The sequence below is a fragment of the Dreissena polymorpha genome, chromosome 6 (genome assembly GCF_020536995.1).
Source record: "Dreissena polymorpha isolate Duluth1 chromosome 6, UMN_Dpol_1.0, whole genome shotgun sequence".
NCBI classification, from domain to species: Eukaryota; Metazoa; Mollusca; class Bivalvia; order Myida; family Dreissenidae; genus Dreissena; species Dreissena polymorpha.
In genome coordinates, this window is record NC_068360.1 from 48,114,340 (window position 1) to 48,140,611 (window position 26,272).

Genomic DNA, 26,272 nt, shown 5'->3' on the forward strand with positions numbered 1-26,272 from the left:
ACAAAGGTGGAGTTTCACAGGTAGGGGACCATATTGCTTGGCTATCTCTTGTTATTATTATTTCCAGGCATCTCACCAGTGCTTGGCTATCTCTTGTTATTATTATTTCCAGGCATGTCACCAGTGCTTGGCTATCTCTTGTTATTATTATTTCCTAGCAACTTACCAGTAGTCAGTGGCGGTCTTGACATGCAGTTTCTGTTTCTCCTCGTTGGTCATCCCGGCGAGCATGCAGTAGAAGATGTGGTAGTTGCGTTCGTCATGGGCCTGGTGTACGATGCGCGACTTCTCCAGCAGGTACTGGAGGATCTGGGCGCCCTCTATGGAGCCGCGCTGGTTAAAGTGGATGTCTATGTACTTGCCAAAGCGGCTCGAGTTGTCGTTGCGTATCGTCTTTGCGTTCCCAAAAGCTGAATATAGTTTTTTCGGTGTAGGTTTAAAATTGCGTTTTTTTCACGTAGGCCAACTTAATAGTATAGGATTTTGAAAGTATGTAATTCTTGTGCCAGTCTAGTTCTTAATAATTATTCTTAACACAATTTTTCTTTGACATTTTTCAGCAAACAGGTCACTTAAATGGGTGGAAGCTGGTAGATGTATTTCCTATTTCTTTACTTAATGTTGCCATCAACCCATTATTTTTAAAGAAAGGAATAAGACATGACTGCATAGCACAAGGAGTCCTCCATATTGAACTTTTGTCTAAGAAATCCACTAATGTCAAAAACAAGCTGTTTTATGGTATGGCAAAATTGATTTGACTTGTGTTACGTTGACCTTTGAGGTAAGGAGACAAGTGATGACAAAGTTAGAGTCAGGATAAGCTGTATTATGGCCAAACTTGACGTTCAAACTTTAAGTCTGACATAAACCTTTGAGGCAGGGAGACAGATGCTGCCCATGAAAACAAAACTTCCCACATTCCATGTTACCTGTGGGTAGCATACCCCCAAAACAGAAAGCCTTTGGAATGGCCGACACACATTGGCATCTAATACCCAATAATTTAAGTTTGTTTGTATTGCTTTAAATTAATCATTCTTTTTTTTCCCCAGAAAACACACTTTTTTCAGGCCTTACCTTCCAAAATGGGGTTCGCCTCAAGGATCTGTTGTTCGATCCAGGAGTGTTGACCACTGATAGCGGCCAGGAACTGCAGGATCAGCTTGGTACTCTCGGTCTTACCCGCCCCGGACTCACCGCTGGAAACAAGGTATATGGGAATTAGAGAATCGTTACAAAAAAAGAGGGATGGGAGTTATACAATAGACCAGTTTCACAATACTACCGCTGTTGCTATTTTTAGATATCACGTGACGCGTCGAATTTCAGAACGAGGCTGAATGTGTATAGATCGTTGGCAGAGAATATTGATGATCATAAACCAGTTGATTTGTATTAATTACAATAGAGGTTTTCATGAGCACTGACACTGGTTAAAATAACGGCAAACATATATGCATACATGCATGTGTTGTTTAGTCAATACATCGATGAGTGGTTTAACCTAAGTCATTTTTTGTCCTTAGTTTTTAGTACCACTAGTGTACACGTGTATATATATACATCTTTATTAAAATTCAAGATACGCACGATCATCAGAGCAAATGTGGTCTGAAAAATAAATATTGATAATTGCACAAAACAAATATATTCATGAGTCGTTTACGTTATTATACAACTAAAATTCTCAAAAATATGTTTTGTTGGTCTGTACTATTTATCATGGACGATCAAACGTGTAAGATGTGTGTTGACTCAATCATAAGTTAAACCAATATAAAATGCAAAGCACATGACACTATTTAAATGTTATGTCACTTTTCTTTTAACTTGAATTAATTGAATTAATTTTCTATTACAGTGAAATACAATATTGAAGAATTCTTTTATACAGGTGAAAAAAAACAAATGTGGAGCAAACTGAACTGTCTGCATGCACCTTGATTTCTCTTTAAACGTGATTATGAGTGATAAACATATCAATTTTTGTCATATATCTCTTTTGTCTGTATTTTTCGGAAACATTTTTTATCCCAGTTGTTGTCAACGAATTAATGCTTGTTTAAATTGTGTTCTTCTATACACTAACGAACACTCTTTATATTATGTATCCGAACATTCTTTTAAAAGGACAATCGTCCCTACGATAATTTTGACAAGGCGGACATTAATTCGTTCTTACGTTATTTTAACTACCCAGACTAGTTCTTCTTGAATGCTCTGAGCCTTTATAAGTACATGCGTATAGCTCCCAGCGACATGCCAGCGACCCGGAGGGTCAATAGCTGGGAGTTGGATTATTGCAACTACTACCCGGACATTTATTCCCACGCTATTTTGACATCACGAAAAAATCATTCCAACATTATTTTTACAGACCGCATATTTGCTCCTACATAGTTTGCACGCCCCAATTTCTACAAGTTTTCGCAAATTACAGATCTCAGTGTAAGTAGATATATTCAAATATTTTTAACGTTATCATTCTCATGATCACGATAAAGTCTTACAAAAATATAAAGTATTACACAAAGTATGAGAAAAAAATATATAAAAACAAACTATTTTAATAACAAAACATTAAAATACCGGATAAAATGCCAAGAGTGTCATATTAATTTTTTTTAAATGGGATAATAATGACCGGGGTAGCAATTATTCAGGAACGAATCTCCGAGCTGTCAAAAGGAACGAATGTCCGTGCAGTAAAAATTATGTGGGAGCCATTATCCACATTGTCAAAATAACAAAGGCACGAATGTACGGGTTGTCAAAAACATAGGAACAAAAGTCCGCCTGTGTGAAAAATAGGCTAGGACGAATGGCCAGCATTTACTGTATTATTATGATTAAACTGGCTAATATCAATACAGTATTTAATTAGAGTATTTTGCGTTACATTAGTCTTAGAAATGACTGCAAAACACTACTTCCACATTAAGACAATCGGGGTATCATAAATGATGTTCAATGACCAGGCATCTACCACGGGTGATTTATGACACCATGGTGTTAATTAGTATTTGTCTGTACAGTATCTGATCATAACGAGATAATGGGTTTGTGCTAAACACAGGGGTTATTAAACCACAGATTATCAATTAACAAGATAGATCTTTATTCAAACAGCGCGATAAAAAAGCTCTAACAAAGAAAGTCAAATGTGTGCAAAATGAAGAAAATAAGTACTTTAATCAAGATTTTTTTTTTAATGTATTGACATTTAAACTGTAGACATACATATTTATTAATTATTCTGACAATGTCATATTGTGTTTTCTAAATCGTTACATCGCCGAATGTTCAAAAGAGTGAAAGACTTAAATCAGATGCGGCGTTGCGTGGGACTATTGTAAATGGATACACATTCAGCCTCATTCTGGAGTTGTGCGAGTCACGTGACTTTGCGCTCTTATCAATTTTGGCCTATTGTGAAAAGGGTCTATTGCAGCATGTGGTAATGGCCGAATAAGACAATGGCAATATGTGGCATGTGCGAATTAAACAATGGCATACTGTTGCATAAGGGAATTAGACATTGGTTTATGCAAAGTGGAAAATGAGGAGGGCTGTTGATTACACCCACATGAAATCTGAAGAAAATTCACAGATAAAAAACAAATCACAATTCATTTACACAGTGGCTGGTTGCATGAGGCTTTTGCTTGTAACCTTATATTATGCACAAGTTTTTCTGACAAATGGCACAGTTTTGCACCTAATCATTCCAAATATCTCCCTATGCTTATATCATAAATTTTTAAAAGGCCATTGTAAATATTTAGGTTTTACAAATACATAATGCATCAACCCAATCTGACCATACCATATTGTGTTATGGTCAAATACTGCTGATTTATAGAATGTGGTAGACATGTAATAAACATTCTTTGTAAGATTTAAGGTACATATAAGGTTATTTGCCATCAAGTAATGAAAAGTTCACAAGGTTTTCACCACAAAACTCTGCACCTCTGCTGAATATGATATAACATACCCTTTGTATTGTGTACACCCAATATGGGACATAATTGGTTCTGAATACGGATAACCGGTCAACCAGAAGCACTCGCCTATTGTTATGTTTGGCACAGACTCACTCCAAACAGCCTGTTGTATCACACCATCATCATATGTGTGAACATCTTTATATTAGTGTTGGAAAGGCCAGTATATAAGCCAACTCTTGGCCTTCAAATATTCAGGCCTTTTTGTCACTATTTTGGGCATATACTTTAAATTGGGAAAAAGCATATTAATGCTTGACATACTTTAAAAATGGAGTAAAACTTCATCAAACAGATTAAAGTAATCAAAGATTGCTTGATTTATACTGTTAAAATAATAATCGATTAAACAAGATGTGTTTGTGAAACACAATGTCCCCCTATATGACGTTTGACCTTGAAGGATGACCTTGACCTTGACCCTTCACCACTCAAAATGTGCAGCTCCATGAGATACACATGCATTTCAAATATAAAATTGCTAGCTTCAGTATTGCAGAAGTGACATTACATGAGCAATTTTTACCCATATATTTGACCTTGAAGGATGACCTTGACCTTTCACCACTCAAAATGTGCAGCTCCATGAGATACACATGCATGCCAAATATCAAGTTGCTATCTTCAATATTGCAAAAGTATTCATAAAATAAGCCATTTGGGCCATATATATTTGACCTCTGACCTTGAAGGATGACCTTAACCTTGACCTTTTACCACTCAAAATGTGCAGCTCCATGAGATACACATGCATGCCAAATATCAAGTTGCTATCTTCAATATTGCAAAAGTATTCATAAAATGAGCGATTTTGGCCACATATATTTGACCTCCGACCTTGAAGGATGACCTTGACCTTGACCTTTCACCACTAAAAATGTGCAGCTCCATGAGATACACATGCATGCCAAATATCAAGTTGCTATCTTCAATATTGCAAAAGTATTCATAAAATGAGCGATTTTGGCCACATATATTTGACCTCTGACCTTGAGGGACGACCTTGACCTTTTACCACTCAAAATGTGCAGCTTCATGAGATACACATGTATGCCAAATATGAAGTTGCTATCTTCAATATAGCAAAAGTTATTGCAAAATGTTAAAGTTAGCGCAAACCAACCAACAGACAAACCAACAGACCAACCAACAAACCAACCAACCAACAGACAGGGCAAAAACAATATGTCCCCCACTACTATAGTGGGGTCATAAAAATATGCATAACAGAGAAAACCTACAATAAAGGTATAAGTTAAATGAAAATTACAACTTCAAACTATTGTCTATACTTTACTGAGCTCTATTTCTGAACATCTTTAAGTCACACCAACAATTAACAATAGAAATTTTTGGGACTGGATTTGGGCATAAAATGATACTTTAAAGTGATATTATGGGCATTTTTCACTGTTGAATTGAGCTGAAAGGAATTAACAGGTCAAAAGAGTAAGTTAAAATGTGGTTACTGACCAATTATCTGCAACTCATCTTGCTACCAGTTGTTTATAAAAATATATTATATATTTTACGTGACCCACCCAGTCCTGTAAGCCGAAATGATCCGTAAAACAAAATGGTGTCTTTGTGTCGTATAAACGAATCTGCACTAAAACTAAATTTAGGTTCACATTGTACATGCGTGATCAGTTGTCAAACGAAAGTACGGTTGATATTCAAATGCATTATTTTTCTCTTTCCGGGATATTGTTTTAGTATGTTGATGCTGCATTAACAAATATAAGTGTATATGAAGTGAAAACACCAAAAATAAACAACGGTTGCGATAGACAGCTATAAACTGTTAGATGCCCATAACATCACTTTGAAACATTGAGAATGTGACCAAATAATGGCCCGAAAAACACACTAAATTATTGGATCTCTCTAAAATTCTGACTTATGCAAAGATTTGTACAACAAAGCTTTTATGTATACTGGCTATTATATATGATGAAGTAAAAATGTACACCGCCATGTCAAAACATAGAAATACTTTGTTTAGCAATTACAATGAATGCCTGTTAGTTTGTTTGTGGTCATCTGTTTTAAAAGTAGCAGATAACAACAAGAATATCTCTGTTAAATGTATGTTGAGTTTCATTGTATTTTGTATTCCCATAGTCATTTTACCCTAATCAGTGGGTGATTATATCAAGGCGTATGACGCATGATTTAAATGAAGCATTCCTTAAATAGCAATATCTCTGTTAACATAGCCAGGCATTGTGAGAAAGTATATTACCAGCGCTAGTGTGTGTCCTGTGTATGGTACATGAAACAAACTGCTCCATTGTATAACATCATAGTGCCCATTAACCCTTAAACCACAATGAGTTTCACATTTAATTGCCCACTATCACACAAGATCCCCTGTACATTTGGTGCATGTCAGGTTCCTTGTGCATTAGTTGCATGTCAGGTTCCCTGAACATTTAGTGCATGTCAGGTTCCCTGAACATTTAGTGCATGTCAGGTTCCCTGTACATTTAGTGCATGTCAGGTTCCCTGTACATTTGGTGCATGTCTGGCTAATCTTTGGTTTTTGACATCGAGACCATGAAAAGCTAAAACGTAGGTTTATTATAAAAAATTGAGAATAAAATATCAGTTAAGATTTGGAAATCCCATGTCCAACTTGTTTTTTCATAGGCTGGTCAATTTGTCTGACACAGGCTAGTCCAATTTGTCTGACACAGGCTAGTCCAACTTGTCTGACACAGGCTTGCCCAATTTGTCTGACACTGGCTAGTCCAACTTGTCTGACACAGGCTTGTTCAATATGTCTGACACAGACTTGTCCGACTTGTCTTACACAGGCTAGTCCAACTTGTCTGACACAGGCTTGTTCAATTTGTCTGACACATGCTAGTCCAACTTGTCTGACACAGGCTTGTCCAACTTGTCTGACACAGGCTAGTCCAAATTGTCTGACACAGTCTAGTCCAACTTGTCTGACACAAGCTAGTCTTACTTGTCTGACACAGGCTAGTCCAACTTGTCTGACACAGGCTAGTCCAACTTGTCTGACACAGGCTAGTCCAACTTGTCTGACACAGGCTAGTCTTACTTGTCTGACACAGGCTTGTCCAACTTTTCTGACACAGGCTAGTCAAACTTGTCTGACACAAGCTAGTCTTACTTGTCTGACACAGGCTAGTCAAACATGTCTGGCACAGGCTTGTCCAACTTTTCTGACACAGGCTAGTCAAACTTGTCTGGCACAGGCTAGTCTTATTTGTCTGACACAGGCTAGTCTTACTTGTCTGACACAGGCTAGTCAAATTTGCATAACACAGAACATTGTACTTAAAATAAAATTATTTCTAATTTTCATTGGTAACTTCAATACAAATTTCGACTTCCTCTGTCATGATTTTCAATATCTCCCTGGGGCAATGTTCAAATCTTTCTATGCTCAGTAGACCCCCAAGTACCTGCTCTTCCAATAAAATAGACTGAAAGTGTCCAAATTAGTTGAGGCTTTCATCACAGTCTAGCAATAACAGAAAAGTTTTCACTTAATGTGCCCCCATAACACAATATGAGCAATCAGAAACATACATGTTATTGTTTCATGTTAAATAATAAACGTTAACACACAAGAAAAGTTTTCCTAAGCAGTACAGTATGTTTTAGTTGGACGCTTCCTTATAATGGCCTATCTATAAATCAAGTGCATGCCAACGAACATGAATCATGAACAAGTCTGCTTTTCGTGAAACATGCACACTGTCAACCATTGTCATACATTACACTGAGCAGCAATTAATAGTGAACTTATGCACATTATATGCTTCGTTACATTTGCAGCTATCATTACCGTAAAAATGCAGTCATAAGTAGAGATTTTTTTCCTCAAAAATTTGATTAAATTTGCAGTCTCGACTTATGAGGTCGTCCATGAAAAATAATGATGACATTCTACTAAGATCGATCCCCGCGGAAATGGTGAAAGTTGTTATTGTATAGAAAACTTGTTGAAATACGACACACAAAATTTCCTCTTTTAACTGATACTTACCAATTAATATAACCACAGTTTGCCGCAACATTTCCCTCGTTTTTATTTTCATAATTTAATCTAAAGTTTTTATGTAAGCAGGTGTGTTTTTTACAACTGAACGTGTAAACAAAAGATTGAGTCATTTTTAAGTAGAGAGAGAAATGGCAACACGTGTGAATTGACAGTTTGACGTCATCAAAGGAAAGCCGCTTCCTGTCAAGAAGCCATAAAGCATCACCCTTCTCGCCAATAAAATAAAATTTCTTTAATTTGTGAAGCGACATGTTTAACCAATCGCAAGTTTGTTATTCACTGGCAATCGTCCAATTATGTTTGAGCACGTGCATAGCTCCGCCTTTGAAACTGTTATGTAGAACAAAGGCGGAGTTAGCGGTCTATTGGTTATGTCAATCATTGTCATAAAAACGTGTTTACCGAGGAACTAAGCAATTGTTTTGATAGTCAGATTAAAAGTACAAAGATTTGATTACAGTGATCACAGTGTGTCATCGGATTATAAGTTTGTGGATTATTACTAGCGTGTGCAATTTAGTGCAAACTTTATAATAATAATTTATTAATTTGACTAATAAATTTGATTTGTGAAAATGCCTTGAAAATGCCAATGCCATGCGTATGACAATACGTTTAAAATACACGTGATAGAATTTGCAGAGCAATCAATTAATAATAGTGCTGCTGAACGCGAGTGTGGTATTTCGTATTTCGTTGAAGTGTAAATTACAATGTACATGTATATAAGTTCTGGTTTCCTATGTTTGTTTTTTTTGTTTTTATGTGGTTCATTATGATTTGCTTGTCTATATTTTCATATATTATTTTCGATTTCCTAAATATATATCGATTCGTATTGATTATATTAAACAAAGTACATAATACACGTGTCTGCTATGTCTACGTCCCACAGTGCTATATTGACGTCATGGTCTATGTATAGAATAAAAACTTCCCGTACATTTAAAACAAATTTTCTTAAGTAAAATTCATTTTAATTATTAAATACTTACCTGTTATCTCTAGCTTACCCCTTTCCAAGGGAGTTATTTCATCCGGAAAATATTCAAGCGCTGGGAATCGTCCACCTCTATAAGAATCCAAATCAGGTTAAACATAGTACAATGCAACCTAACAGGAAATCAAGAACCACAACTCATCTTTCCTTTACGCAAACATAAAAAGGCGATGAGCGGGGTGGGAGGTGGGACTTACTGATAACAGGTAAGTATTTAATAATTAAAATGAATTTTACTTAAGAAAATTTGTTTTAATATCATAAATACGTTACCTGTTATCTCTAGCTGATTTTGCAGCTGCGGCGGGAAGGTTCGCATATTTTTTCCCATCACAGCAAAACCCATATAGAGGGTTTACAGCCAGAGATAGTAGAATCAAGTCCTCTTATAATCTTTGTTAGTACAGTATAGTACTTAATTCTCGGATGGCACCAGTGTACTTACGCCATAGAAGAAACTACAGTTTGAGCCACTACAAGAGGACCCAACTTATACAAATTGTCTTGTTGGCACTCAAGAGAACGAAGATAAAAAGAGGAGAAGGTGGTCGGATTCCTCCAGAAAGCAGCTTGAAGCACTTCAGATAGTGGGGTCTGATTAATATAAGCCCACGAAGCCGAAAGAGCTCTTAATTCATGCGGTCTTATCTTAAACAGGGATAAATCCCTCGATGAAAGAGAAGAATAAGCTTTCCTTATAGTCGAGGCTATCCAACGAGAAATAGAAGCCGCAGACACATCGCCCCCCCCCTTTTAATGGAATGAAAAGTCTCTTGCGAGAACCTCGAATAGACTTTACCTTTTTAAGGTAGAACTTCAAAGCCCTGACCGGGCAAAGGAGTCTATCATCATCTTCATGTCCACAAGTTCTAGATAGACTTGGAACTTTGAAGGGTTTGGAAGCCATAGAGGGGAGTTGATTTTTAGCAAGGAATCCTGACTGACACAACAATGTAACAGAACCATCAGAAGAGTCAAAACGAAGATGACTATCCTCGATAGAAAGAGCATGAATTTCACTTCTCCGTTTGGCTGAAGCCATAGTAAGAAGGAAAACGGTCTTCCATGTTAGGAATTGTAATGAAGCCTGATCAAGAGGTTCATAGGGAGCCTTAATAAGGGAACCAAGCACACAAGCTAAATCCCATTTAGGAGCAAGTGTACGAGATACAGGACGACTAAGTTCCATAGCTCGAACAAGTTCTGAAATAGCTGGATCAGCACAGACTTGTGAAGACTTAGTGAAAGCCAATGTATGCGAAATCATAGATCTGTATCCTTTGATGGAACTAAGAGAAAGTTTCTTATCATCAAAAAGATAAATGAGAAAATCCGCTATTCGTCTAGCAGAGGGATTGAGGGGATTAATTTTCCCTCGAAAACACCAATTGGAGAAGAGTTTCCAACGAGCATCATAGACTGCTCTGGTGGATTTTCTCCTTGCCGAAGCAACGAGGGTTGAAGCCCTAACAGAAAAACATTTCTTCTGCAAAGATTGCCTGATAACGGCCAGACGTGTAAGTGGAACATTTTTGGGTCCGCATGTAGTCTGCCGCTTTGAGACAGAAGATCTGACCTGTGAGGAAGATTCCTGGGATAATCGTACAGGAGACTGAGAAGATCGTTGAACCAAGATCTTCTGGGCCACCAAGGGGCAATCAGGAGTATCCTGCAAGAGCTCACCCTGATTTTTCCCAATATTTGGGGAATTAGAATGGGTGGGGGATAGGCGTAAGCGTCCAGTTGGTCCCATGCGAACGAAAGCGCGTCGATTGCCCACGCTGCTGGATCGTAAACTGGACTCACATACAGAGGAAGTCTGTGATTGTGTCTGGTTGCAAATAGATCGACCAGGGGATAACCGAACTTGAAAAAGATCTGGTTGGTCACTTCTTGATGAAGTGTCCACTCCGATGGAAGTAACTGGTGTTTGCGAGACAAACCATCCGCCAGGGCGTTGAGGCGACCTGGTATATATTTTGCCAGCAGATGAATGTTGAGTGTTTTGCAAAGAACAAGTAATTTTCTGGTTTCCAGATACAGGGATTGAGAATGTGTTCCCCCCTGTGCCTGGATGTAAGCCACCACAGATGTGTTGTCTGTTGACACCATCACACAAGAGTCTCGAAGATGTGATTGGAAATGAGATACAGCTAGAAATACTGCTCGCATTTCTAGATTGTTGATATGAAGGTGAGATTCCTGATGAGACCACAACCCTGAAATTATCAGACTGAGAGGTTCCAGGTGAGCACCCCACCCTTCCTTGCTCGCATCCGTTATTAGATATAATGACGGTTGCGGGGGAAGAAGGGGTACTCCTGCCAACAGAGTCTCCTCGTCTAGCCACCACTGAAGATGAGACCTTAAGGAGGGAAGGATTGGAATCTGTGTTAATAGATTGCCTGGAGACCATTTCCAACAAGCTGAGAGATAGTGCTGAAGAGGACGTAGGAAGAGACGTCCCAACTGCACAAAGTCTGCTACTGAGCTCAGGATACCGTTGAGAGAGAGGAATTCTTGAGCTGTTATATGAGATTGGGACAAAACCCAGTTGACCTTCATCAGAAGGTCTGATATACGTTGAATAGACACTCTGACCCGATTGATGTGGGTCAAGAAATTCATTCCCACAAACGTAAAGTCCTGTGAAGGAATGAGGTCTGATTTGTCTGCATTGAGAAGGAGCCCTAACGAGAGGAGCTCCTTCCAAGAGAATTCTAGGTTGTACAGAAGCAATTGACGATCGAGCTGGTGTAAGAGCCAGTCGTCGAAATACTGAAGAAGAATAATCCCGTGAACTCTGAGGTGTGATCCGACTGCCGACATTAGTTTGGTAAAAACTCGTGGGGCTGTCGCCAACCCGAAAGGCATAGACCGGAACTGGTAGACTTGGCCTTGAAAGGCGAATCGCAAGTACTTTCGGTAGTTGGGATGTATAGGAACATGGAAGTAAGCATCTTCCAGATCCAAAGACACCCCCCAGTGCAGGGGTTTGATGGATTCCCGTATGAAAGAAGGAGTCTCCATTTTGAAAGTTGGTTTGAGGAGATACATGTTGAACACTTTTAAATCTATTACTGGTCTCCAGGAACCATTTTTCTTTTGAACAAGAAAAAGACGACTGTAAAATCCTGGAGAATAAGGATCTTGAACCCTTTCTACCGCCTGTTTTTCCAAGAGCCCGAGAATGGACTCTGGAATATGTGGATGCCGAGATACCAGCTCTATAGGGACGCGAGAAAGTGGAGGCCTTTTTTCGAATTGAAAAGTCAGGCCTTTTGTCACAAGAGAATGAACCCATGCGTCTGAAGTAATTTGAAGCCATCGATTTGAGAAGTGGAAAAGTCTGGCCCCGACTGGTATTTCCGGCATCGGAGGTTGTGGCGGTAGAAAGGGAAGGGACCTAGGGCTGATAAGCAGGAGGTGCGCCCCTGCCGGTAGAAGGTTTGAAATTCCTCTGTCCCGGCTTGGGTTTGCCCTTTTTCCCAGAATCTTTATTAGAAGACTTGTGTGACAAAGAAGGTCTGTTATAGGAAGACTGCCTATTAGGACCTGACCGTGGATTAAAAGAAGGCTTTTTAGAGAAAAGGTTATTTCTCTTAGCCGTCTTGAATGCTGGAACTGCTGGTGGCCTAGAAGCAGGATGCTTAAAGACCCCTTAGCGTTGTCCAGAGTTGTTTCTAGCTAAAGAAGCATGAAGTTGGTCATCCTTGTCAGCTGTGATTGCTTCTTGTATCCTTCCACCAAAAAGAAACCCTGATGTGAGAGGAGCTGTTCTGAGCGAGTTCATACCAGGTTCCAACAGAAAATCTTTAGGTAAAGAAGTAAGGATAAGATCTCTACGAATCCTTAGCATCTCGGACATTGAAGAAGCAGAAGTGTGAGATAAGGCCAGTGTGGTCCGTGAGAGATGAATTAACAAATCACGGAGTTCCTCCGGAACAGATTCCGACCAATCACACACCATTTGTAAAATTGTCGCTAGCATGAAGTCAATTTGGTTAGTCAAACCTAATGATCTACGTTCCCTCATTTCCCAAGTTTCCAACATTGAAAACGGAACAGAAACTGAATTGGAACCACTTGGCATTACAAGAGATAGCTTGCTTATGTCCGGATCTGGAACCGGAAGTTTTGAAAAATCCAACCCAGATGTTGCATGTGGTACAGGAGGTTTGTAACTTTTACTACCTTCCTGGTGTTTTGGATCAGCTAGTTCCTTAGGAATTTTCCATGTTTCTCCTCGTTTTGGAATAGTCTTATTAGCTGATTCCAATGATTGAAGAACAGATAGAACAGTAGAACCAATGGGAAGTCGTGGGTCAGGACGAGCCGTCGACTTAATAACCCTGTTGGGATCAAATGTACGAAAAAGTTGTTCTGTCACAGAAATCGTCGCATTTGAAGACAGTTCAGCAGGTCTTGGACAGTAATCTTCACCAAGAGTACGAAACATCAGTTCATAGATCTGACCAATCGGAGCTAAATATTGATCCGTCTCAACATTAGATTCTGCATCTGAATCAGCCTCACTCTCTACAACACCAGCGGTTTGTATAGAATCAGCAGGAACAGAAGTGAGAATATCTTGTACCGGATTGTAATTGTCTGGTAACAGCGAATGATCATCCCCGACGTCAGTAAACTGATAATGTAAACCGGAAGAAGGTAAATTATCAGCATTGACCGGTACAAAATGTCCCGCTGAATTCTGTATCCATAGTGTATCAGGATTCGACAGGGTAGCTGTAGGGAGTACACGACTAGATACTGTAGATGATACTCGTGGTGTTGACACTGACGCCGTAGTAGTGAGATGAGCTCCTGAAGATGCAATACGTGTGGCAGTCAACGTTGGAACCGACACATTTGGCATGGAAACATGCGATTCCATAACGGAACACGATGGTGAACGACTATACGTATGGTAAGTCCGATGCTGTCTACGTGAACGTTGCCGACGTCCTCGTTTCCTGCAATGTCGAGATCTGGATCGGCTGCGCTGTCGAGATGTGGATCGGCTGTGATGTGATCGAGATTTTTTGGAATACCGTCTCCGTGAGTGACGACGTGATCGCTTATGAGCGCCGCGACGATGATAACTGCTCGACGAAGAAGAGCGTGTCCGATGTCCACTCCTTGATGAAGACGATGTATTCGACGACGAATCGGATGTAGAAGAATACGCCGATGATGAAGACCGAGTTCTTCTTGACCGGCGATTGGTGTTATCGGTGGCAGGCCCAACAGATGACTGTTGACCGGTGACCGGACCGGACCGGACCGGTGACCGGACCGGACCGGTGACCGGACCGGACCGGTGATCAATGACCGGACCGGACCGGTGACCGGACCGGACCGGTGACCGGACCGGACCGGTGACCGGACCGGTGACCGGACCGGTGACCGGACCGGACCGGTGACCGGACCGGACCGGTGACATGACCGGACCGGACCGGTGACATGACCGGTGACCGGACCGGACCGGACCGGTGACCGGCCGGTCATATTATGACCGGTTACGTCACCGGACAAAGACCGTAGAATGGCGGCTGCCATGTGGTCTGACATTGATCCAGTCGTTCCATGATCAATGTCGCCGGTATGCATGGTGTGAGTCATAAGATCTGATGACGATCGACTGACAACAACACCATCTTGCCCGGTACCCGGTGACTGACAAAACTGCTGGTCATCCTTGACCAGTGGAGTCACCGGGTAATCAACGTCGGATGGAGGTTCGTTGCGTTTGCGGCTGATCGACGTCCTCCGGCGACCTGCTTTTGTCCATACGTCGTAAGCCCACAAATCGCAAACCGCACATTTGTTATTAAATGTGCAACCGGTACATGCCAAGCAAGTATCGTGGGAATCCCACCTTGCTTTGATATGACCACAAGAACCTCTATCCTGTAAGTTCATTCTGAAATAAAAGAAACAGAAAGAACCTACAAAAAAAACAAATTAATGATTATAAATTCTAATAAAAAGTTAAACCACAAAATGTAAACACAAAGAACGCTGTCCAATTGACCTCAATTACTTATTGGGGAATAGGCACGAATTCCTCGTGGTTCACGTGCTCATGACGTCATGTACATGAGCGACGATGCAAACAAAGAAACCCAGCAAAAGCAGAAATATGACAATTACTGCAACAAAAAGTATAGAAATATAAACCGAATGATACAAATAAAAGATAAATAAACTTTATCCTTTTAAACTCCGCCAAAAACACAGTGAAAAGAACACATAAGTCCTGAGCCTAAAATAGGCGTGCACATGGTTTTATCCGGAAAGGAAAGATGAGTTGTGGTTCTTGATTTCCTGTTAGGTTGCATTGTACTATGTTTAACCTGATTTGGATTCTTATAGAGGTGGACGATTCCCAGCGCTTGAATATTTTCCGGATGAAATAACTCCCTTGGAAAGGGGTAAGCTAGAGATAACAGGTAACGTATTTATGATATTAAAATTGCGTCTGTTTATAAAATTCTTGCACGAATAATTTCTGACTCGACTTATGACTTGGACATATTCAAAATCTCCGATTTTCGTATCATTTTTTATCCCCCGACTTATCAGCGGGTAGACTTATAACTGCATTTTTACAGTACTTAGGAGCAATTACATACAATTTATGCATCATATTTTTTCTAGATAGTTACATGGGGTAATTGTGATCATATAATTATGCAACCTGGTACTTACATTATAGATACATTCCAACCATGCATACCTTTGTTACCATTCCACAATAGTTATAATAATCATTAAACCCTTAATCACTTAGATACATATTTTCACGCATTTGTAGTCTTTTACAAAGTTACATTTAATTTAAGACCTTTCTTACTACATTCAAGCTTTTAAGGCTTCGTTTCCAACCTTTAGAATGCTGATGATAAAACCTGAACAGACTGCGAGTTACTCGCAGGCTGTTCTAGTTTAATGCTGTTTGTAAAAGCCATTCTCACTTCCCTTCTTATGGGGCAAAGGAAAAAGGCCTAAACACTTGAGAGTTTAGCATGGCAGGTCATGACATGGCCAAACAGAGCTGACCATTTTTCAGAGTAAACGAGTTCCCTATAGGAGCAAACGTAGCTTAATGTGTCACAAAAGACTCATTTGTCTAATAACTTCGGAGTCACCTGAATATGCAATGAATGGTACGCCCTTTACCACTAAAATAAATGTAAGTATTTGTACGCATTTCTAGTCCCTAAGAAAGATCAATTTATTTATTTAATGACATATCTAATACTAGATTCAAGTTTTAAAGGCTTTATTTCCAACCTCTAAATACTGATGAGTAGCAAACAGCATAATACCTAAACAGACTTTGAGTTACTCGCAGACTGTTCTGGTTTTATGCTGTTTGCACATAGTCATTTTCACTTTGCTTCTGCGAGCCAAAGGGTTAAATAAGTATTTATTTCAAAACATTTTGTTCATAAGTATATAAATATTTATATTAACTGTAAACTGTAAATGAGACAAGTTCATTTGCTGAGTGGAACAACTTCTACGATATCTGTTGGGTTATCTTGAGACCCCTAGGAGTATCAAACTTAGGGCCTTCCAATATGTTGGTGGACTCCATGTCAATTAAGGTACAGCAATCTCAAAGTTTTGAAGTCATAGCGGTTCCTTGACAATTAGGAATATTAGAGCACACAAAATTGAAGTCGGGAAAATTTGTTGTGAATTTCTGCAAACTAGGAATTATGGTTCTTTTTAATTGCTAGGAACTTAATTGCACAAACCCATCATAATATTTGTGTACATGCTTTTTTGCTGGAATGTTAAGTTTCAATTCTCATTTCATTTGTTCCCTTGCATAATATACTGTTTTGGAACAAACCAAATTTTCATTCCTTATATTAATTTTTTGGACAGCTGCAATAGGGAATTCCGTTATTTTTCCTAAATTTGAGAAAGTACCTTTATGGGAACTTAATAAAGAAGATACAAAGCGCCTGAGTCCTGATTGCATACCTGATGATGACACATTGATCGTGTTTGTATCTCTGCATGTTGTGATACGAGTTGTCAGCGATGGCGAAGATATGGGGAGGCATTTCACCGATCTTCTTGTCCCGATAATCGTTGATGTACTCCGGCGTGTAGATTGGCAAGATCTGGTACGGATTGACCGCCACCAGAATGGAGCCTGTGTAGGTCTAGAAGAAAACAAGAATTCTGTGTGCTACTTCTGGTGATATTGCTTTGCCAACACATGAATTAAAAAAATGAGACTGAAATTCTGTTAAAATACTTGTAATCTAAATGGATTTTTTTTGGTAATTTCTATTTTCTTAATCCACAAAAAAGCAAAAACACTGTCTTCAACATTATTTTTGGAACATTCAGAGATATTGTGACTATCATTTGCAATTACTATAATAGTCATATACGGCCTAGAGTATAACAAATATACTATCTGTTCACGTTTTCATAGTAAAAGAAGTGAGATCAATTGAGCCTCCATCTGAGATAACTGGGTTTAATGCATGTGCAAAAAGTATCGTCCAAGATGAGCCTGTGCAGTTTGCGCAGGCTAATTAAAGACAACACGTTCTCCATAAACTGGATTTTCATTGGAACATAAATTACCATGAAGGCGGAAAAATTCATCCCTTATCAGCCTGTGCAGCCTGCAAAGGCTTACCGCAGCCTGCACAGGCTTACCACAGCCTGCACTGGCTTACACGTGATGACACTTTCAGCACATGCATTAAGCAAAGTTTTCCCCAGAGTGTGGCTCATATAATAGGTAAACTGGGCTTAATTCATGTGCGTAAAGTGTCGTCCCAGATTAGCCTGTGCAGTCTGCACAGGCTAATCAGGGACGACACTTTCCACTTTAATGGTATTTTTTGTTTCAAGGAAGTTCCTCCTTACCGTAAATCAAGTTTAGGTGGAAAGTGTCGTCGCTGATTAGCCTGTGTGGACTGCACAGGCTAATCTGGGACGACACTTTATGCACATGCATTATGACCAGTTTTCACATAACAAGACACATATTATAGGTAAACATAGGAAATAAAGAGAGAGAAGTTGTTCAATCGTACATAGATCTTGTTCTCCGAGTATCTCAGGAAAAGGTTTCTCAGAATTCCAGCTTCGTTGAGGTCACCTAGCAGAATCATGTCCTCAATGTGGTTGACAGAAGTCGCGTTCATGTGCCGAATCTGCATAGTTGAGTCAATCCAGTGCTCTTTGCCATTGTCGTCAACAACCCGAATGCGGCCATGGTCTGACGCCTGGACGATCGCTCCAATTGACACTGAAAACTCACCCTTGACCTTGGGCTCCAGCCATACATGGTCACCCTGGAAACAAAACACAAAATAAAATTGGTCAGTTGCTTATTTCAGACTTGTGTTTGATAGCAGGATATATTTTCTATTTTTATTTACTATCTCAAAATTTAAAAATCTTTTTTATTTATTCCCTCCTCCAACCATAAGTGTTAAATACATTATCTGTTAAACAACTTAGTCAAATACCATGGCCTCACGTTTATCTATCATTCTTCTATTGTTATAGTTTTAAAATCTACAGATGTTGTATACTTATAAATGAGAAATTTAATATTTATGGACTTGTGGTTATAAAAACTATGAAAATGTGCATGTTTTACAATTTTACTGATGTCTTTCATTCTAATACTATTTAAAATTATACTTATTTGGGAAAATTAAACAGTCAATCAATAAATCAGAACGACACTAATTTACCACAAAAAGCTTCAAATCAGAATAAATGTATGCTTGGTGATTTAAATTACAATACACTATAATACATTGATGTTAATCAGACAGAAAACACTGTCTCTTATATGAATAAATAGTCAGCACTTTTGTGTCAAACAACATGGTTAATTGAGCATTTCAAATACCCTTGAGCAATGTTTTAATGTGGGTAATTATTGAAAGATGGGGGATGGTAAATATCTTCATTTTTCTGATGTCTAAATTCATATAAAGTAATGTCTTTCGAATATCTTTATACTTGATCTGTATTGCAGTAGTTTTGTTTTACATTATTAAGGTGGTATCTTACATCATTCTTTATGAATTTAAATTGCCATTACAGACCAACTCTTAACAATTTAATGATGTCATACCAATTCTAGAAAATTTAATGATTTCATACCAACTCCAGACAATTTAATGATTCCACACCAACCCTAGACAATTTAATGATTTCATACAAGCTCTAGACAAGTAAATGATTTCATGCAGACTCTAGACAATTTAATAATTTCACACCAACTCTAGGCAATTTAATGATTTCATACCAACTCTAGACAATTTAATGATTTCACACCAACTCAAGACAATTTAATAATTTCACACCAACTCTAGGCAATTAAATGATTTCATACCAACTCTAGACAATTTAATGATTTCACACCAACTCAAGACAATTCAATAATTGCATACAAACTCTTGACAATTTAATGATTTCACACCAACTCTAGACACCTTAATGATTTCAGACAAACTCTAGACAATTTAATGATTTCAGACAAACTCTAGACAATTTAATGATTTCAAACAAACTCTAGGCAATGTTATGATTTCACACCAACTAGGCAATTAAATGATTTCATACCAACTCTAGACAATTTAATGATTTCACACCAACTCAAGACAATTTAATAATTTCATACAAACTCTTGACAATTTAATGATTTCACACCAACTCTAGACAATTTAATGATTTCACACCAACTCTAGACAATTTAATAATTTCACACCAACTCTAGGCAATTTAATGATTTCATACCAACTCTAGACAATTTAATGATTTCAGACAAACTCTAGACAATTTATGATTTCAAACAAACTCTAGGCAATGTTATGATTTCATACCAACTCTAGACAATTTAATGATTTCATACCAACTCTAGACAATTAAATGGTTTCACACCAACTCTAGACAATTCAATGATTTCAGACAAACTCTAGACAATTTAATTATTTTATACAAACTCTAGACAATTTCATTATTTCAGACCAACTCGAGACAATAAAATGGTTACAGACCAACACTTGACAATTTAATGATTACAGACCTAATTAGTACCGGTAGACAATCTATTGATAACATTCCAACTGTAGACACTTTAATGAGAACAGAATAACTCTAGACAAATTACTTATTCCAGACAAACAGTAATTATAGAAAATTTAATGATAGACAACTCTATTATTTCAAACCAACTTCAGACATTTGAATGATTTATTTAATGAGAACAGACAAACTCTCGACAAATTAATTATTCCAGACAAACAGTAATCATAGACAATTTAATGATAGACAACTCAATTATTTCAAACCAACTTCAGACAATTGATTGATTTAAGGTCAACTTTGGACAATGCAATAATTACAGACCAACTCTTCCAATTAAATGGTTACAGATTTGAGACAATTAAAGGCCAACTCCAACAAATTAAATGAAAATATTCAAACTTGAAGACAATGCACTTAATTACAAATCAACCCTAAGCAGTTAATTGACATTCTTTCTGCTACACTTCAAGTATTCAAACTAGAATGTTAACACCTAAGTACTCCTTATATGAAAGAGTTTAATGAATGAGATTTTAAACATGTAACTTTATGCATTTAAAATACCATGTATTGCTCATTTCAACGGCCAACAAGAGCAATAGTCTTAATAGAGCATGAAAGTATTTACTTACATTTTTAACGCAATACTGTCTTATATTCACTGAGTTTGCACAGGAGATGAGTTTGTTTTCTTTCAAAATCTCTATATAGAAAAATGTCAATATACAGACTTAAGTTTTACACGTCATAAAATGTTTATTGTCGGTAAAGGCGGAAAAAGTAGTAAGGTTCAAATACAGATTGCATTAAAGGCTTGTTTGTTATTTGTACAAAGTCTATCAATAGTTTAAGAGTCCATAAATCTTCTCAATTTCCTACCAATGTAGAAGGTGCAGTCTTGAACAGGGCTAATAAAATCGAGTCATCAATAATGAACGCCAGCCGCTTGTTGGTTTTTGACAGTTTACCTTTCCAGACATTTATCATTATTTTTGTATAGACAGACAGAAAACTTAACTCAAAGCTCAAAATCAATCACTATGTGAAGGGAGACTTCATAGAACTGCAAAATCAATCATATAGAACTGCTCAAATACGTATGTCAAATTAGATTGATTGTTTGCATTTTACTTCTCATGGTGTAATCAAGGGCACTGAGACTAATTGAAGAAGGAAATAAGATATAAACTATTTTATTATTGGATTTTATTTTCAAAAGTCAGTTAACAAAAGATGATAAATGTTGTTCAATATAATATTTTTTTTACCACAAAGCACTTCAATATATATACATTAATAAAATATAAGATTACAGCAACGATGAAGTTACATTTTCTATGGGTGTAAGATATAACCATTACTCTTTCTCACCGTGATTTTAATGTAGCGGTTACAATACATCGTAAAACATTTGTAGTTTTTACTAGATGATGCATTATATATTACATCTGATTGTATATAAAGAAGTGACATCACATCAAAATATCACTATTCAGAAGGGATGGCAATGAATATCAAAACTAGTGTTCAAACATTAAAATGTATTAAAATACATCTGATATTCACATGTACATATAATTCCAAATCGTGTGTATGTCGATATACAAACATACCTACTTCATCATAAATGTCATTCATCCATAAGGCTCTTGAGTTCAAAGATATTGTTACCTTACTTAATTAAACGAATGGCAGCATTTTGCTGTGCAGGTATTAAAGTGATGCAAGAACAGGTACTGATTTGATGATAGTTTTAAAGTTTCACAAGTGATATAGGATAGCCTAAAAGCATAAAATTGTGCATTATGCACTAGATAACAGACAGCGGTTGGCAAGTTGTAAAATTACCAAAACATGTATCCAAAGGGCACAGATGCCCACTTATTCCAGTTTTGTTTTAAAATTCTGCACATCCATGTTAAAAGAGCTGTTTTGGGCCATATTTGACTTTTGACCTCCAAGTGTCAATTTGACCTTAAATTGATGTAATAAGTCTGGTGATACATGACCCACTCAAGTCTGCTCAAAGTCATGATTTGTGGTAAGTTATCTTAAATTGCATTATGAATCACAAAGAGTAAACCCAAACAAGTTGATTCTTCAAAATATTCAATCTTTGTCCTTTAATAGAGAAACCATGACCTCTGAGGTAGGCAAACAGGTTTAACACACAAAATGCTGTCTCTTCATTGTGGCCATTAGTGGCAATTAATGGGAAATTATTTCAATAACCATGATGGGTTTCGTTTGTTTAAAGTTATTTTGAAATCCATCAATATAAGGCAATGTCTGTGATATTTGACCATTGATCTCTAAGTATGACACTGACCTTTAAGCTTAGGGAGACAGGTGTTATAAAAGACACATGGTAAATTTGTCTAATCATTGTGGACATTCGTGAGAAGTTATTAAAAAAATTCATTAATAAATGGCAAAGTTATTGCTTACAAACTTTGCATAGACTTACAGACAAGCAGACATATAGGGTACATACAAAATTTGACCATTGGGTTTGTTCAGTAAAATTGACCCTTGGGATATTATCTTAACAAAGTTTGTAACCACAGTTTTATGTTACATACTAAATATTAAACCTTTGGTCTCTGTGGTTTCAGAGGAAATAATTTTTAAAGTTTATTTTGCTATATGAGTCAATTTTATTTATCTATGGGTTTGACCATTTTTGACCCCAGGGCCATGATTTTATCACACGAATAGAGGGCCAATATAAAATGTTATATACCAAGTATGTCACACCTAAACAAGGTAGTTTCATGGATGTACATTTTCCTAATTAAGTCTAGAGTAACAATAATAATACTACAGAAATTCTAAGTTAAACAAGAGATGTGTTTGTCAGATACACAATGCTCCCCTATTGCGCCGCTTTGAAGCCATAAATTTGACCTTTGACATTGAAGGATGACCTTGACCTTTCACCACTCAAAACGTGCAGCCCCATGAGATACACATGCATGACAAATATCAAGTTGCTATCTTCAATATTAAACAAGTTATGACCAAACTTTAACGAAGGTTAAAGTTTTAGGAAAGAAAAATACAATGATATTTGACCTTTGACCTTGAAGGATAAACTTGACCTTTCACCACTTGAAATGTACAGCTATGTGAGATACACATGCATGCCAAATATGAAGTTGCTATCTTCAATAATGCAAAAGTTATCAAACTTTAACCATTGGGTTAAAGTTTTGGGACACACACAATGAATGAATGAATGACAAACAGACAGCCCAAAAACAATATACCCCGATCTTTTTCGATCCAGGTGCATAAAAAGGCATTAATTTAATGCAATTCTAAGGCAATGCAGTGTTCCTTTATATCATAGGCAACAATCTAAGAAAGTTTTAATATTGTAACTTAAAACTCCGTTCCCTCCTCTGGACAAATATGTGTGTATGGACAGACAGATGGACAGACTGACAGATAGACAGAAGGGCGGACGGACGTAAAGAATGCTGTCCATGCTGATTCCAGAATATTCCACTTCAATGATGCATACCGGTGTATAAAAATAGTTTATTATTTAGTTTTTAAATCATTTTTATTTAAAATGCGTAATTTTTATTTCAGTTATTAAATTATGAGAAGGCTTAATGTAAATAAAATATTTTAGAAAAGTAATGCAACATCGATCATTTGTGTCAGCTTGGAATGTGTATTATAAATTATAAATCACATACATCCTAATATTATCTGATAACCAGCTTCCTTTTTGAATGTTTGTATAGGTGTAATTCAGCCTTATTTCATTTCATTCATTTGTTACTGAAAAGATTGTTTGCTTGTGATGATAAAAGAAAACTGACAAAAACCTGTGAAGAACCATGCAACTGTGACCCATATCTCTCCCATCTATGTCATCATTCATCCTTTTAAACATATTTCTGAAGAGGATTTGCAGTTTTCAATGGAGCATTTGACACAAATGAAGAAAGCAAGATTGTCTGAAAATCCATGATGCACTTTCTTGTACTTGTCCTAAAAACTAATATTGTTTAAAACTGTTTTTAACTAGTCTAAGAGTTCACTCAAACCCTGTGCATTTTATTCTCTTCTTGCTGCAAACCGTAATATTTTTCTATGACAAATACAATGAATTTAACCACATCTTATGCAATTGTTTGCTATAGTGTATGTACATTTGTATATTAGTTAATCATCATTAGAATATACCTCATGAAATGTATTTTCCAGTTATTGTGCGAAACCTGTTATTTCAATTTTTAGAAATGAAGCTATATTAGAGCTCTATTTTTCTCCAGAGTTCAGCAAAACCTGACCTGATTATAAATAGGAGAGCTTTAAAGAATGTAAATATTTTTCTTTTCAACATTCAAGTTCTGTGGATAAGCAATGGTTTACCACTAGGTTAATACTGTCATTGTATTGATCTTATTAAATTGTTGAAATACTTAGGATAAGGTATTTAAGCATACCCACAGGATTTTACATACTTATTAACAGAAGCGGTTTCATACCAAATAAAGCAGAACTTGCTATTTTTAAGTCATTGGCAAAAAATATTTTAAAGTCAATGTAATAAATTGAACTTATACTGTTATTGGACCAAACAGTTCTTGTTTTAGCTTGTCAAGATAAAATATAAGTCACGCTCAGACCAGGGACAATGGAGCTTAATGCGTGTGAAAAAAGTGCATTTGCATAAATTATTAGGCGAATCATGAACGACACTTTAACCTTTTAGGGAATTTTTGGTTTAAAGGAAGTCTCATCTAAACAAAAATCCACTCTAGGCGGATTATGTGCAAGTCCCTATTCTGTTACAACACTGTAACGCACATGCATTAAGCCCCATTTTCCCAGATGGCTCATTTCAAGTTGGACCAGACAGTTGGACTACTGTTAATGTCGAGCACCTGAGGCAGTCATCACATCACCACTGAAATTGTACAGCATGTTTTTTGTCACTTAGACTGTGGAGAATCCAGGCAAGGTGAAGAGTACCGCTGTGTCCACTTTTAATGACCATGTTCACGATTAGTTAGCGTGGCCAGTCTATTTGTTACCGCTCCACACACACCATAAACTATGATTGATGTGACGGTCTCTTGGTATTATGACAGCCGCATAAACATGACCTTGGTTTGCAAGTTTATTTGTTTCTATTGCGGAGCAGATATATATGAGTCGTGCTCTGTGAAAAAGGGGTTTAATGCATGAACAAATGGGCCGTCCCAGATGAGCCTGTGCATTCCACACAGGCTTATCAGGGACAACACTTTCTGCCTTAACTGGATTTTTGCTAAGAAGAGACTTCTTTACAACAAGAATATCATAAAAGTGGTAAGTGTCTTCCCTGATTAGCCTGTGTGGACTGCAAGTATTAATCTGTAGTAATAAATAATATTCAACACACATAGTCATGGTTGTCTGCAAGATGAAAATGACCATCAGTTATGCATGAACTTATGTTAATAATCCTAGCTGAAAATTCATAAGCTAACCAGTCATGATCAATGTACCTATGAAGTTTCATGAACCTAGGCCTAAACGTCCTTGAGTTATCATCCGGAAACCATCTGGTGGACGGACCGACCGACCGACCGACATACCGACATGAGCAAAACAATATACCCCCTCTTTTTCGAAGGGGGGTATAAAAATGTGCCCACAGAAATGCTTATTCAGCATGCTAACGTTAGACATCAAGCTAATGTAAACCATCTTTTACACACACTTGTACCAAGTCTAGTTCCCCTGGGTCAGATCAATTCAGACCCCTCCTAGTCCCCTTTAAGACAATTTATTATTAGGTGCACTATACTTGAATATACCAGAGTAGTGATATCTTCAATAAGCCGTAACTGTCCCACTTAAATACCAATTTTGATCTTTTTTGCAACATCATACACCAAAACAGATAACAGATTGACACACAAGAGTGCTTTAAAAGTAACTTTAGAATATAACAACTTGACAACATAATGTGAGAACCTTGGGAAAATGAAACAAACTTGCTAAAATGAGGCATTTAAATGGCTAAAGCATCGGACCGTGTTAAGGACGTGCGCGGCAGTTTAAATGCAAACTTTGCTCCACATAGAATTTGATAATTGTTGGTATTTAGGTAGAACCATCTGTTGT

The 26,272-nt window shown here is 37.4% G+C and overlaps 1 protein-coding gene across 6 annotated transcripts in view; it reads right to left on the bottom strand.

Annotated features, from left to right (window-relative positions):
• LOC127833513 (myosin-VIIa-like) overlaps positions 1–26,272 on the bottom strand; it is a 111,853-nt gene that overhangs the window by 66,048 nt on the left and 19,533 nt on the right. For all 6 annotated transcript variants that reach the window (XM_052358806.1, XM_052358805.1, XM_052358801.1 and 3 more), the window contains exons 3-6: positions 18,127–18,387; positions 17,051–17,235; positions 1,081–1,202; positions 167–410 (exon numbers count right to left, since the gene is read on the bottom strand). In XM_052358806.1, the coding sequence (XP_052214766.1) occupies positions 167–410; positions 1,081–1,202; positions 17,051–17,235; positions 18,127–18,387 (812 nt within the window). The remainder of the gene's footprint in view (positions 1–166; positions 411–1,080; positions 1,203–17,050; positions 17,236–18,126; positions 18,388–26,272) is intronic.